We start from the raw sequence: 16,109 nt of genomic DNA, 5'->3' as shown, positions 1-16,109 counted from the left end.
GAGGCAGCAAAGGGAAATGCCTGTGTGTGTGTGTGTGTGTGTGTGTGTGTGTGTGTGTGTGTGTGGTTTTTGGCTTTTGACCTTTAGTAAAAAATGATAATCCATAGTGGAGAGAAACTGGTTATCGGGTTCATGGGAAATGGCGTATCCATCTTATAAATCTTAATCTGTGTGTGAAAACCCACCCTGGAAAGAAGCTGAATGAATGTAAAGTTGTGGGAATGATTTTTGGTAAATACACATCCCTTAAGAGCTCATGAGTGCTCGGGGCGCCTGGGTGGCTCTGTCAGTTAAGTGTTGGACTTCAGCTCAGGTCAGGATCTCACGGCTCATGGGTTCAAGCCCCGTGTCAGGCACTGTGCTGATAGTGTGGAATTGGCTTCTGATCCTCTCTCTTTGTCTCTCTCTCTGTCCCTCCCTGCAGTCCTGTGTGCTCTCTCTCTCAAAAAATAAACATTTAAAAAATAAAGACACTCTAGAGAATTTCTGCAATATCATACTCATTTCATATAATGGTGTTTTCATTATGGTTCACCTCTAAAGACTTCCCTATATAAGTCTTCAGTGAATTACGAGATATTTGGAAGTTTAATTGGCAATGTAAGAGCATTTTGTAAATGTTTTTAGGTAGTGCTTTCTAGTATATTTGCAAGTGGGTTATAAAATGGGCTCTTTATATATATCCTTATTTGGTTATTTATAGGAAAATTCTCTCTGGCTTTGTATGGCAAGTAGTATCTAGTCATCTCAATATTCTTTGTCCTTTGGTCCCTTATAAATAGAATCCAGATTATCTCCAGGCATATAGTTAAAAAAATATTCCTACTTCTCAGGGTTCCTTGGGTTTATGGGAAGACTTATTTCATAGTCCTGGCTAGTGAGAAGTAGGCAGAAGTCATCAGTGTGGATTCTGGGAAAGCTGTTAAAAAGGGGATAGTCTCCAATGGCTTTTTCTCTTCAATGATTGGCCTCCATTCTTTCTCTTTCCTTCCTGGAAATCAGGTACATTTCTGGAGTTTAGGTGATATGTTGTGTACTATGAGGACAAAAGCTACAGATAATGTGGAATGGCTGAAAAACACAAGAGATGCCTTCCCCTCCTGGTATCATTGCTCAGCCATTGGATCTGTTTGTGTGTAGACTTCTTGGTACATGAGAAGACAAAGCTCATCAGGCTGAGCACCTATGTTTCAGTCATCAGTGTATAGGCGGCACTTAAAACCATTAGGTTAGATCATTTCACCTGAGGATTGGCAAGCCCTGGGACACTTTGGCAGTTGGGATCATGGGAGGAAGTAGCAAGTGAATTGAGAAGTAGGATCCCATGGAACAGGAGTAGATTAAGATTGGTGTCTTAATCCATTAATCCAAAGCAAGGAGCAGTGACTTGCTCAACTATACCAAATGCTGATTGGGGGAGTTAAATGAGGATGGGATTTAACCATAAAAGCCATTGGTGACCTTTTCAAAAGCTGACTTTGTGGAACAGGGTGTGCCAAAGTCTTCTTGGAATAGATTTCTGAGAAATTTGTATATGCGTTGTCCATCCTGTTCTGCTCTGTCCATTCTATCCTGAATAAAGGTAAGTGCTTCTCTTTGACCTCACAATCTATACCTTAATATTCCAGCTTTACAATGTGTTATGAATTTACTATTGCTGCTGTAACAAATCACCAAATGATGTCATAAGTCAACAAAAATTTTACTAGCTTACAGTTTTGGAGATCAGAACTCTGAAAAGGGTCTCACTGAGCTAAAATCAATATGTTAACAGGACTGGAGGCTCTTGGGGTGAATCTGTTTCCTTGCTTTTTCCAGCTTCTAGATGCCTCACACTTTCCTTTCTTGGTGGATCTTTTTTTACTTCTTAAAGGGCAGCAACTTCAGTCCAAGTCTGTCTCATGCTGCCATCTCTTTGACTCTTCTGCTGTACCTCCTCCTGTTTTTTTTTTTTTTTAAGTAAACTCTACTCTCCCCCCAACCCCCACCATGTGGGGCTCAAAATCACAACTCCAAGATCAAGTGTTGTTATGCTCTCCCAAGTGAGACAGCCAGGTGCACCGCCTATGCTACATTATTTTAATGTGACTTTTTAATGTGACTCTGTGACTTTATTCTTTCTGTTCTAATTTTACAGACGGAGAGAGTGGGGGGGGGAGGGGCAGAAGGAGAGAGAGAGAGAGAGAGAGAGAGAGAGAGAGAGAGAGAGAGAGAGAGAATCCTGAGCAGAGTCCATGCTCAGCATGGAGCCTGATGTGGGGCTCCATCCCATGACCCCGAGATCATGACCAGAGCTGAAATCAAGAGTCAGATGCTCAACTGACTGTGCCACCCAGGTGCCCCTGATATTTTCCACTCTCAAATTTTGTAGTTCTAGCATGCAAACAGAAAATTGTGTGAAGATCCTTAAGTGCTGGTAATAAGTACAAAATAGTGGGTCCATATGTATCCACCTTCCAGATAAATAAGGTAGAAGATTGCCTTACCCATGTGAGTCTTCCTTCTTGCATCACCTTCTTCCGTTCAGGAGGAAACCATTGTTTTTGGACATTGGCTTAGCTGTTGTATTCATCATATTTTTAATTTTCTGTGTATTATATTGCTTTAACATCTTTGGGGTCTTGCTGCCTGGCGAGAGATGACTGCCCCTCCCAAGACTAGCTAATTTGTTTTTTTGACATAAATTGTTTATTAGGTAAGAATTTTACAAATGTTAGATTAGCAGTAATAATGGAGCTGGAGAGTATTGGGTCCACTGCCTGCCACCCGGTGAGAACCATTAATAGTAAGGTGGAACTTGTCACCTTTTCCAAGGCCACGGCTCTTGCCCCTGCAGATGTTGGCCTTCCCATCTCCCTATGCTTGTGGACTGGTTTGGTGATCAACTGGGTGTCAGGGTTTCTCGATAACTTATGGAACGGATCAATGAGGATAAACGCAAAAGAATTAGTATGTGGAATCTTTGCCAACCCAGTAAGAATTCAAGACTCTCAGAGCCCCCACAGTGGGATTCAGCTCTCTATTCTGCAATAGACTGAAGGCGTTGGGCAAAATTTGGCTGGTTAACACCATGGTGGACAGACTTGCCATAGGTTGCACCCTTAGAAACTGGGCCACTGTGTCGCACACAAATCCAATATAGGACATGGCTTGGCTTTGTACCCCAGTCTGCATGCTTTATCACGCTGGGTTGGGCGGGGGGCCCTGTGAAGCTCAGAGAGCTGGTAGAACTGTCAGCAGTGCACCCTGAGAAGAAAGCACATTACATCAGATTGCTTCTTCCTCCATAGCTCCTGGATATACAGTACTGTATATCAAAGTGAGTTTCCCCATAAGAAATCATGGAGACTCAGATGATTCATTCCACAACCCAAAAATATTCCTATAAAAATGACTGTAATACTGTAATATAATACAGAATGATAAAGAAGATGCAAAATATAAAGAAAAATAAATTAACCTGGATTTAACTTTGAAAGCCTTCTTGGCTGGTGTGAGGGAGGCAAGAGAGGAGGGTTATTGTGTAGGAATGACTTTCACTATTATGGGTGTTGACTATAGTACTGTATTAATGAACTCTTGTCATATACTGTATTTAATGTAACTGGCAATAGGACAGCAGAGGAAAGGGTCCATGTCTGCAGGCAGGCTGACCTAGAATGGAGCAAAGCATTCCCATCCCAAGCTTACTCTTGTGTAGAAAAGCAAAGAACTGTCTATAGGTGCTTTGAAGTGACAAAAACTACACTAGTGCCAATTGTGGGCATCTTCCAGTGTTCTGAACAATCACTGATTTCTGCCAAACACCTCACCTGGGACTGAGCATTGGAGCATGGGAGACAATCACCCACAATCCCGCAGAGAGAAGGAGAGAGAACCTTTGGCTCATTTGTGATCATGTGATGTTTGGCGTGATGCACTACTTGTATTGCAAGGCATTGCTCATTTATCAAGTTAAAACGTATTAGAAAGGTTTGCTCCTCGGGGCGCCTGGGTGGCGCAGTCGGTTGGGCGTCCGACTTCAGCCAGGTCACGATCTCGCGGTCCGTGAGTTCGAGCCCCGCGTCGGGCTCTGGGCTGATGGCTCAGAGCCTGGAGCCTGTTTCCGATTCTGTGTCTCCCTCTCTCTCTGCCCCTCCCCCGTTCATGCTCTGTCTCTCTCTGTCCCAAAAATAAATAAAAACGTTGAAAAAAAATATAAAAATAAAAAATAGAAAGGTTTGCTCCTCTTGCGGAACACTCAAAGAACAAGTTACTCACAATCCAAGGTTTTGCTGTCCTTGTAAGTGCCATCTTGGTTTACCTTTCAGCTAATGACTGTCTCCAGAGGGAAAGGCAGGACTAGCTAATCCTTAAAGATGATAAATAACTTCCTTGGAAGCTCACCTTTCATATGCAGACCAACCACTCCAGAGCCCATACTCCAATAACCTCCTTTATCTTAACTGCCACACTCGGATCCAATATTCCTCCTGCCCTAAATCAACCTAGGGCTAGGTAGCAGGCCACTCCTATGATCCAGAGCCCCCTGGAATTACTCAAATGACATAATGTTTAGCTTTACCTTGGTCTGTCTTGCCTTTCCTGCAGGGACCCCCAACACAGCTCTGACCTATGCTTTCCTTTCACTCCTGTTTCTGCCTCCTGACCTGGTGCTTCCCTATGTGATCCTGTGTTAGCTGGTGTGCCCCCTTGGGACTGTGCATGATAAACTTTCAGTGGCATTAACCTGTGTTACCATCCAGTCACCTTTATAATTTAAGACCCCAAAACAAATCATTTGGCACAAGGTGACTCAGTGTTTTAGTGGGGTGCATGCCTCTAGGCTGCTCTTGGCTCACTGACTACACCAAACAGCAAGTTCTGCCTGAGAGTAGTACTGGCTCCTGGTGAACTTGCACTTTGGCCTTTACTGCCTTGTGCTGTGTCTGCACGTCCTTTCATGGTTTTCCAACCTAAATGGTGGTAAGAGATTGATCCCAGATTCTTGCTTTGTATAGTTACTATGATTGGGTGTATGAGAGGCCCCCGGTCAACATTTTATTAATGACAAAGATGTTCTACTGGATGAGAAATCACAGAAGCATCTAGGGACAATTGGCATATATTAAGAGAGGCACAGTGAAGGCCTCCTGGAGAGTGGGAAGCACAGAGTGGTTATCCTCAGGCTACTGTGACGGTGCTGAGACCGGTCCACTAGCCTGAAATCAGTGCCATTAGAGCACCACCAAGGAGGCCTTAGGAGCCAGGCATTGAACCCCAAGTGGTGGCCCTTTGTGAGAAATCTACTTTGATGGACAAGTAGGTCTGATGTGAATATGTGTTCCACTGACAGGCCATTAAAAGCTGTTGACTGTCCTTGGGAATTGTGACCCTTGGGAAACACTCATCCACTTGACTTGCTGGGGTGCCTGGGTGGCTCAGTTGGTTAAGTGTCTGACTTCGGCTCAGGTCATGATCTCACTGTTCCTGAGTTTAAGACCTGCGTCGGGCTCTGGGCAGACAGCTTGGAGCCTGGAGCCTGTTTCAGATTGTGTGTCTTCCTCTCTGTCTCTTCCCCTCCTCTGCTCGTGCTCTGTCTCTCTCTCAAAAATAAATAAACATTAAAAAAATTTTTTTTGACTTGAAATTTGGCCAGACCCATCTCATTCATCAGTAGTTAGGTGGAGGGGGCCTACCCTATGGATAACCCTGGCTTTCAAAAATGTATATGCTGCTTTAAAGGCAAATCCCTTTGATGATGTTTTCTTTGCTTCTATCACAACTTTTTCTTAGTGGGAAAAAGAAAAGATCCCATCCATGGAGACTGGTGGCACAATGTGTAATGAAAAAGAGGGGGGGGGGGTGCATTTTTTTTTTTTTTTTTTTTTTTTTTTTTGCTTCCCTAAGACCTTTGAGGAGGTTTCTCAGCTCACATGAGGATGTCAATCTCCTGGTCAGTGTATGTGGGCACTCCCGAGTGCTGCTGCTGACCGGCATGCTAAAAAGCATTCTCCCGCAAACCAAATTATCACAAAATCTGGATTCTGCCATTATTTTTCTCTTGGATTTAGATCTCAGGCCCTCTGAAGTTGATAGGGATAGCCTAGAAAGAGAGGCTGATGGTCACAACGGGGGCCACTCAGGACCACCACAGGAGCTTATCAGGTAAATACCTTTTTGTGGTTTTTAAGTTCTTTTTTTAATGTTTATTTATTTATTTTGAGGGAGAGAGAGAGAGGGAGGGGCAAAGGGAGAGGAAGAGAGATAATCCAAAGCAGGGCTCGATCCTATGAACTGTGAGATCATTACTTGAGCTGAAATCAAGAGTCAGACGGACGCTTAACTGACTGAGCCACACAGGTGCCCCATTTTTTCTTTTTTTTTAAGGGAAACAATCATTGTCAGGAGACTAAATGGAAAAAAAAAAGTAAAGATTGCAGCTTTTTGGGGAAGCACTCTCTGCCCCCCAAAAAGAGATCTTTAAATTTTATGTACAGAGCAAGTTCCAGGTATAGAAACCATAGTGCTCTTAGATTACTTATTGATTTAAAAAAAAATTTTTTTTTAACGTTTTATTTATTTTTGAGACAGAGAGAGACAGAGCATGAACGGGGAAGGGGCAGAGAGAGAGGGAGACACAGAATCGGAAGCAGGCTCCAGGCTCTGAGCCATCAGCCCAGAGCCTGACGCGGGGCTCGAACTCAAAGACCGCGAGATCGTGACCTGGCTGAAGTCGGACGCTTAACCGACTGCGCCACCCAGGCGCCCAGATTACTTATTGATTTTAAAAACAACAAATCCCTAGGTTCGGGGGAGAAAATAAAAGGTAAATAAATAAAAAATGTTTAGACATAATATTGTAATATAGAATTGAAATAAATTCTATAATCATTAAAACAAAGTCCCATTATTAGGTCCAATTAGAATTCCAAAATGTGTATATTAAAATTTCATATACTGGGGCGCCTGGGTGGCTTGGTTGGGTGACTGACTTCGGCTCAGGTCATGATCTTACAGTTTGTGGGTTCGAGCCCCGCGTCGGACTCTGTGCTGACAGCTCAGAGCCTGGAGCCTGTTTCGGATTCTGTGTCTCCTCCTCTCTCTGCTCCTCCCCTGCTTACACTCTGTGTCTCTCTGTCTCAATAATAAACTTTAAAAAAAATTAAAAAAATTTTTCATATACTAAGAATTTATATAACTTGGTTATATATGTAATAATCAAATGTATGATCACTATGTGGTAGAATTTATATACTCAAAAAATATGTAAGAAAAAGATAAAAGGGACATTGATTGGCTTTTGTGCCTCTTCAACGTAATTTCTAAATTAACATTTGCTAAAATGCACTAGTTGAAAAAGCTTCACAGACTTAATCAGTACTGTGGCTCAAACATAGTTATACCTGGGGATCACACTGAATGTAAACATTGTATCCATTATAATCTTTAAAAAGTAATTAAAAATAGAGGATTAATAGGTATGCCTCACTTGAACTGTAGTCTTGCCTGAATTTCCCTAATACCTACCTATTGCCCTAAAATGTATCATCTTGGATATATCTATGACAACAATAAATAATAAATGTAAATTAAGGTAACTCTTTGGCACTTACAAGTTTTGTTGATGAGATAGGACCCTGTGAATTCTTTGTTAAAATAATATGGCCCAACGTAAGTTACAACAAGGCCACCAAGGATTAAAACTCCTATAAACCCCATTACTAAAGAGGTGTTTATCTCCATTGCTTCAAAATTAAATAACCCAGTTTTGCCTTTTCTTAAAACTAAAAATAAGTGCATAAGTAGGTAAATCCATCCATCCATCCATCCATCCATCCATCCGTCCATCCATCTATCCCTTGGCTACCTGGGTAGTAAACAGTAATGAGAGTTCATGGACTATATGAATTCCACTGCTAACCATCATATGTGATGGGGCACAGTAGAATGTTACCAATTTCCATCTCTTAACCAGGATGTTGCTAATAAAAAATAGGACTCCATGGGGCTCCTGGAATGTTCAGTCTGTTAAGCATCCAACTCTTGGTTTCAGCTCAGGTCATGATCTCACAGTTTGTGAGTTCAAGCCCCACCTCGGGCTCTGTGCTGACAGTGTAGAGCCTGGTCGGGATTCTCTCTCCCTCTCTCTCTGCCCCTCCCCTGCTCTCTTCTCTTTCTCTCAAAATAAATAAATAAACTTAAGGATCCTGAGAAACATTGCACCCGGCCAAATCTCAGGCAGTCATCTTGGCTCTGGATATCCTGGTGAATAAATGTTTATTATGAACTGTTGAGCCATTGCCTAAAAATTGACCTCTTCAGGGCCAAGAACTCTGGGAATCTCTTGCCTCACAGATACCTAAATTACATATCTCTGCATGTATTGGAGGCCACAATACACAGTCTTGTCGGGTCACTCCGCATTTCCTTTGATGTTATTGACATTACTAATAGTAACCAAGGCACACATTTCATTTCTCAAAATACACAGTTTGATGGGGCATCTGGGCAGCTCAGTCAGCTAAGAGTCCGACTCTAGCTCAAGGCATGATCTCACAGTTCATGGGTTTGAGCCCCGCATCAGGCTCTCCCACAGAGCCTGCTTCAGATCCTCTGTCTCCCTCTCTCTCTGCCCCTCCCAGCTTGTGCTCTCTCTCACTCCCAAAAATAAATAAGTAAACATTAAAGAAAATACACAATTCAAGGCTCTTCGAAAGGACATTGGTTAAAACTTTTATGTCCCTGATGGCTTACAGATAGCCAGTTTAATTGGAAGATAGAATGATCTAGTCCTTGCATTGTGCAGTTCTTTTTTATTATCAGGAAGTTGTGGGGGATCATTTATATTTGTGTATCAGGTTTTGGGGTTTTGTTTGTTTTTTGGTTCTCCAAGAATACTTGGTCACTTTTTTAAAATGTTTTTTAACATTTATTTATTTTTGAGAGATAGACTGTGAGTAGGGGAGGGGCAGAGGGAGGGGGAGACACAGCATCCAAAGCAGGCTCCAGGCTGTGAGCTGTCAGCACAGAGCCAGATGTGGGGCTTGAACCCAGGAACCGTGAGATCATGACCTGAGCCGAAGTCGGGCACTTAACTGGCTGAACCCCCAGGCGCCCCTACTTGGTCACTTTTGATTAGACATTTGCTGAATCTAAATCATTTTTAGAATTGTAGTATTTTTTAATTAATTAAAAAAATTTATTTTAGAGAGAGGGAGAAAGAATGCAAGGAGGGAAGAGGGGCAGAGGGAGAGTGAGAGAATCTTAAGCAGGCTCCATGCACAATGCAGAGCCTGATTTGGGGCTTGATCCCACAACCCTGGGATCATGACCTGAGCCAAACTCAAGAGTTAGGTGCTCAACTGAGCTACCCAAGTGCCCAAGAATTGCAGTATTTTTTGTATCGGACTTTCCAATCCAAGACCAAGATGATTCTCCCCATTTAAGTTTTCTTAAAAGGGGTTCAATATTTTGTAATTTTCTCCCCACAAAAGCTGTGCAGGGTTTTAGATCTAGTGTTAAGCATTTAAAAATTTTTCTTAGTATAATTTTATCACACATGTATTTCATACATTTTAATTTAGATTTTCTGATTGTCAGTATACAAAATGCAGGTGGTCTTTATATATTGAAATATATCTAGCAGCCTTGCTAAATTTTCTTTAAAATTCTTATTTTTGGGACGCCTGGGTGGCTCAGTCGGTTAAGCGGCCGACTTCAGCTCAGGTCATGATCTCTCGGTCCGTGAGTTCGAGCCCCGTGTCGGGCTCTGTGCTGACAGCTCAGCCTGGAGCCTCTTTCGGATTCTGTGTCTCCCTCTCTCTGACCCTCCCCTGTTCATGCCCCTGTCTCAAAAATAAAACATTAAAAAAACCAATTTTTTAATTAAAAAAATTCTTATTTTTATGTATTCTTTTGGGTTTCCCACATAGGCAATTGCATCATTTTAACGTTTATTTATTTTTGAGACAGAGAGAGACAGAGCATGAATGGGGAGGGTCAGAGAGAGAGGGAGACACAGACTCTGAAACAGGCTCCAGGCTCTGAGCTGTCAGCACAGAGCCCGACGCGGGGCTCAAACTCACAAACCGCGAGATCATGACCTGAGCCGAAGTCAGCTGCTTAACCGACTGAGCCACCCAGGCGCCCCCAATTGCATCATTTTATTTTATTTATTTATTTTATTTATTTATTTTATTTTTATTTTATTTTTGGGACAGAGAGAGACAGAGCATGAACGGGGGAGGGGCAGAGAGAGAGGGAGACACAGAATCGGAAACAGGCTCCAGGCTCTGAGCCATCAGCCCAGAGCCTGATGCGGGGCTTGAACTCACGGACCGTGAGATCATGACTTGGCTGAAGTCGGACGCTTAACCGACTGCGCCACCCAGGCGTCCCGCATCATTTTAAATAAAGACAGTTTTAATTTTCCACTTCAATCCTTAGATCATTTGTATTTTTTCTTGTTTTACTGACTAAATAAAATCTCCAGAAAAATAATGACTGGAAGTCATTAAATCGGCATACCTCTCGTTAATATCAATGGGATATACATTCCATCTTTACCATTTGCTTTAATGTTGTTATAAGTTTTATCTTTCGTAGTTTAGGGAGGCTTTCTCATGAATGATCACTGAGTTAATTATGTGCATTCCTCTGATTCCTCTGAAATGATGAAATTTGTTCCCTGATCTAATTGAAGTCCTTAGAATTGTGCCTCCCTATGATAGATACCCAGTATTTGAATGAATAAATGTATAAAAGGACTCTTTAAAAAAACAAATGTGGTGAATTGATTGAATTTCCAATGTTAGAGCAACCTTGTAATTCTAGGGAAACACAACTTGGACATAAAGAATTACAATTTTTTAAGTTTATTTATTTTGAGAGAGAGAGAGTGCACACACACACACACACACACACACATATGCATGAGTGGGGGAAGGGCAGAGAGAGGGAGGGAGAGAGAGAATCCCAACCAAGTTCTGTGCCACCAGCTCAGACCCCAGTTTAGGGCTTGAACTCATGAACTGTGAGGTCATGACCTGAGGTGAAACCAAGAATTGGTCGCTCAACCAACTGAGCCACCCAGGCACCCCTGAAGAATTATATTTTTAAATTTCTTTAAAAATTTTTTTTAATGTTTATTTTTGAGAGCGAGAGAGTATGAGAGAGTGGGGGAGGGGCAGAGAGAGAGAGGGAGACAGAGAATCTGAGGCAGGGTCCAGGCTCCAAGCTTGGAGGGGAGGTGTCAGCACAGAGGCTGACACAGGGCTTGAACCCACGAACTGTGAGATCATGACCTGAGCCAAAGTTGAACGTTTAATGACTGAGCCACCCAGATGTCCCATATTTAAAAATTTTTGGAATGTACTCTATGTACTGGTATTTTAGAGGTTTTTGTATGTTTGATTAACATTAGTATGTAATATTCTTTTCTTACTCCATCTGTTTTTTATGTGAACATAGGAGTATTCCCCTACCCTTAAACAAAAATTTTTTTTAACGTTTATTTATTTTTGAGACAGAGAGAGACAGAGCATGAATGGGGGAGGGTAAGAGAGAAGGAGACACAGAATCTGAAACAGGCTCCAGGCTCCGAGCTGTCAGCACAGAGCCTGATGAGTGGCTCGAACTCACAGACTGCGAGATCATGACCTGAGCCAAAATCGGCCGCTTAACCGACTGAGCCACCCAGGCGCCCCACCCCTTTTTAATATTGTATTAATTTAAGTAATCTCTATACCCAACATGGAGCTCAAACTCACCACCAGAAATCAAGTGTCACATGATCTTCTGACAGCTAGCCAGGTGCTTCCCCGTTTTTATAAACTTTAAAAGTATTTCCATATGATCAGAATGGTTTCTTTCATACAAGAGAAAATTCACTGGCTACATTATCTGCATCTGGAGTAGCTGTCACCAGTTATTGTGGTTTGTTTTCTTGGAATGATTTTGAAGCAAGCATCAGATGGTGTTATGTTTTTGAGGACTGCTGTGGTTTCCAGTTTCATCTTAAGTCAGTGTGCGCGAGATGTGTTTTTACAGGAAGTTTCCTATTTCAAAGTTAGACTCAAGATTCAGAATATTTTCTTATAATGAAGTATTTGTGGATTTTGTAAATACTGACTGTTTCCACATTCTGTCTAGTTTATCCATTAGAGACCATAGCATCTTAGTAACAGTCGTTTTAAATTCCCAGGTTGACCATTCCAACATGCCTGCCATCTCTGAGTCTAGTTCTGACGTTTGTACCATCTCTTCAAAATGTATTTTTTCCCTTTAGTGTGTTTTACATTTTTTCCATAGTTGATTATAAACAACTAGGTAAACAAAACTGCCGTAAGTAAGACTTTAGCTATGTGATAGTAGTAAGGTTTGGTGGAAAGGGAAGCACTGTATAGACCTATGAGTAGATCTCATTCTCTGGTGACGTTTTGCCTCTGAATTGTGAATTTCACACGTGGTCCTGTTTTTCTCCCTCTTTGGTGGGATGGGATTGCTGGAGTTGGCTGGAGGTGTTTTCCCTCTCCCACGTGCAGGTTATCTGGGGGTGGAGTTGTGTCTATCCCTTCCTGCAGGTGAGTTAGGCTCCCATAAATCCCCGGCAGGTCAGACTCCGGTTAAATAGTTTCTCGTGAGGGCCGACCTCGTTAAGAAGGTTAGGATGCTCTGGCGTTTAACAACGTGATTCCTTTTACCTTCACCCTTCCAGAAGTTTGAGGGAATTTTTCTCCAATATTTGTGGTGAGAAGCTGCTTGAGCTCCTACAGGTAAAATCCACAAATGGGGGGTGGGGGTGGGATGTGCTGTCAATAACTGGAATTTTTACCTGTCAGATTTGCCTTGCTGGCCTCCACCAATTTGTCTGTTACAGTTCAGTGTTCTCTATTTTGGTACTTGTTGCCATAGAGGTTTGTGGTCATTGGTTTCTATCTAGAATGCTGTGATTCAGTTGCTTGTAATTCTCCAATTTGGGAGGCACTGTTTGCCCTGAAACCCCCATTTCTCTTCTGGGTGTAGAAGAATTTTTGAGGGGCACCTGGGTGGTCCTGTTGGTTAAGCGTCCCAAATTGGAGAGACCTTGTTAAAGTCTCATGAACCATGAGGTTGTGACCTGAGCTGAAGTCAGATGCTTAACCCACTGAGCCACTCGGGTGCCCCTTTTATCCCCCTTTTCTTGCAGGGCAAAGCACAGACCAAGGAGCAAGCCCAGAGTGATTCACAAATTCAAGCACTTACATTACAATGAAAAAAACCCTTACTGTCACGTACTTATACTACACTCTTGTCATACACAAGCCCAAGCTCTGTTGCTCATATAATTGATTGGTTTGGGATTATATTCTGGACATTTTTAATACGTTGACACTCTGGGCCTTTAAATCCTATAGAGAATGCGGTCTCTTTCTTTTACCGGGCAACTGACCAGGTAGAATCAGCTCAAGAGTTTCAGTCTGCATTCTGCGGGTTGTGGTTTCAATGTGAATTTTCACAACCTATGCAGCTTTCTGTATGTCTCTACCTAGAAGCCGTTCTACCTAGAGGGTCATCTAGCTTATGGTCCAGTTCTCAAGGTCTTTGGTGTGTCTCACGGCTGCTACAAGATGTCTTGAAGGCTGCGGTATAAAAAAATGCAGAAAACAAAAACTGGTATTTGTCTCTCTCACTTAAGACTGAGAGCCTGACTACCTACTGCTCGTGCCAAGAGCTGAGGGCATCTTTGGGAACAAGGTCTGTTGTTGCTGATACCTACTTGTGGATTTTCAACTGCATTGAGTCCAGGCCAGGTTATACCAGAGGGGGGAAAACTGGTAAATTTGCTGCCTGTTTGGTGGTACTTTGAAATCTGAGGTTTTTCATCAGTCTACCTGCAATTATTTATTTTTTTTGGATTCCTCAAATAGCTGTTCCAGGCATTGTGTCCAAGCTTTTTATACCTTCCTTCACTCGGTGGGACAGATGAGCCAAATTGTGTTTATTTCATCTTTTCCAAAACTAGAACTAATTTTTCCTGGTTTTGATTTTTCTCTCTCTCTTGATATTTAAAAAAAAATTTTAAATGTTTATTCATTTTTTGAGAGAGAGAGCAAGCAGGGGAGGGACAGAGAGAGAGGGAGACACAGAATCCGAAGCAGGCTCCAAGCTCCAAGCTGTCAGCACAGGGCCCGAGGCGGGACTTGAACTTATGAACTGTGAGATCATGACCTGAGCCAAAGTCAGATGCTTAACCGACTGAGCCACCCAAGTGCCCCTTAACCTTTTTTTTTTTTTTTTTTAGTGATTATTTATTTTTGAGAGAGACAGAGACAGCATGAGTAGGGGAGAGGCAGAGAGAGAGGGAGACACAGCATTAGAAGCAGTCTCCAGGCTCCAAGCTGTCAGCATAGAGCCCGACATGGGGTTTGAACCCATGAACTGCAAGATCATGACCTGAGCTGAAGTTGGATGCTTAACCGACTGAGCCGCCCAGGTGCCCCTAAACTCAAGTCTTTAATCCATTAAAAAAATTTTTTTTAACATTTTTTAAAACATTTTTAACATGAATTTTTTTATTCATTCTTGAGAGACAGAGCATGAGTGGGGGAGAGGCAGAGAGAGAGAGAGAGAAGGAGACCCAGAATCAGAAGCAGGCTCCAGGCTGTCAGCACACAGCTTGACATAAGGCTTGAACCATGAACCGTGAGATCATGACCTGAGCCAAAGTCAGACGCTCAACCGACTGAGCCATCCAGGCGCCCCAAGACTTTAATCCATTTTGAGTTAATTTTTGTATATGGTGTAAGATAGTGGTCCATTTTCACTTTTTTTTTTCTCCGTTTTCACTTCTTCACCCATGCCTGTCCAGTTTTCCCAACACCATCTATAGAAGAGACTGTTCTTTCCCTGTTGTATGTTCTTAATTCCATTGTCATAAATTAATTCACCAAAAATGCATGAGTTTATGTCTGGGCTCTCTATTATGTGCCACTGATGCATGTGTCTATACCATACGTTTTTGTTTTTGTTTTTGTTTTAAGGTTTATTTATTTCTGAGACAGAGACAGAGCATGAGTGGGGGAGGGGCAGAGAGAGAGGAAAACAGAATCTGAAACAGGCTCCAGGCTCTGAGCTGTCAGCACAGAGCCCGATGTGAGGCTCGAGCTCACAGACTGTGAGATCATGACCTGAGCCGAAGTCGGTCACTCAACCAACTGAGCCACCCAGGCGCCCCTACCATACGTATTTTTTTTGATTACTCTAGCTCTGTATAATTTTGATAACAGTTTGAAATCAGAAAGTGTGATACCTCCAGCTTTGTTCTTTTGCCTCATGACTGCTTTGGTTATTCAAGGTCTTCTGTGGTTCCATTCAATTTTTAGGAATGTTTATTCTATTTCTGTGAGAAATGCCATTGGAATTTTGATAGGGATTGCATTGAATCTGTAGATTACTTTGGATAGTATGGATATTTTCCAATCCGTGAGCATGTAATATCTTTCCATTTCTTTGTCTTCAGTGCCTTTCATCACTGTCTTATAGTTTTCACCATACAGGTCTTTCACCTCCCTCATTAAATTTATTCCTAGGTATTTTATTCTTTTTAAAAAAATATTTTATTTTGGGGGCACCTAGGTGGCTCAGTCGGTTGAGCATCCGACTTTGGCTCAGGTCATGATTTCACAGTCTGTGAGTTCGAGCCCCACATCAGGCTCTGTGCTGACAGCTTGGAGCCTGGAGCCTGCTTCAGATTCTGTGTCTCCCTCTATCTCTGCCCCTCCCCTGTTCATGCTCTGTCTCTCTCTGTCTCAAAAATAAATTTAAAAACATTTAAAAAATTAAAAAAAAATTTTATTTTTAAGTAATCTCTACACCCAGTGTGGGGCTCAAACTCACAACGCCAAGATCAAGAGTTGCATGCTTTACTGACTGAGCCAGCCAGGCGCCCCTAGGTAATTTATTCTTTTTGATGCAATTGTGCATGTGACTGTTTTCTTAATTTCTCTAACAATTCATTATTAGTGTGTAGAACACAATAGATTTTTGTATATGTATTTTGCATCCTGCAACTTTACTTAATTCATTTATTAGTTCTAATAGTTTTTTGGTGGAGTCTGTAGGGTTTTCTATACATCCTATCATGTCAT

The 16,109-nt window shown here is 42.2% G+C and overlaps 1 protein-coding gene across 31 annotated transcripts in view; it reads left to right on the top strand.

Annotated features, from left to right (window-relative positions):
- Positions 1-16,109, top strand: part of LOC111557991 (zinc finger protein 846-like) — a 104,240-nt gene that overhangs the window by 61,945 nt on the left and 26,186 nt on the right. For 8 of the 31 annotated variants that reach the window (XM_045045226.1, XR_006589965.1, XR_006589961.1 and 5 more), the window contains one exon: positions 6,054-6,147. The exons of the other annotated variants lie outside the window; for them this stretch is intronic. In XM_045045226.1, the coding sequence (XP_044901161.1) occupies positions 6,054-6,147 (94 nt within the window). The remainder of the gene's footprint in view (positions 1-6,053; positions 6,148-16,109) is intronic. 31 annotated transcript variants of the gene reach the window in all.

This window comes from Felis catus, chromosome A2 (assembly GCF_018350175.1).
Source record: "Felis catus isolate Fca126 chromosome A2, F.catus_Fca126_mat1.0, whole genome shotgun sequence".
NCBI lineage: Eukaryota > Metazoa > Chordata > Mammalia > Carnivora > Felidae > Felis > Felis catus.
Note: the sequence above shows the minus strand (reverse complement) of the source record. Positions and strands in the feature narration are given on the sequence as shown.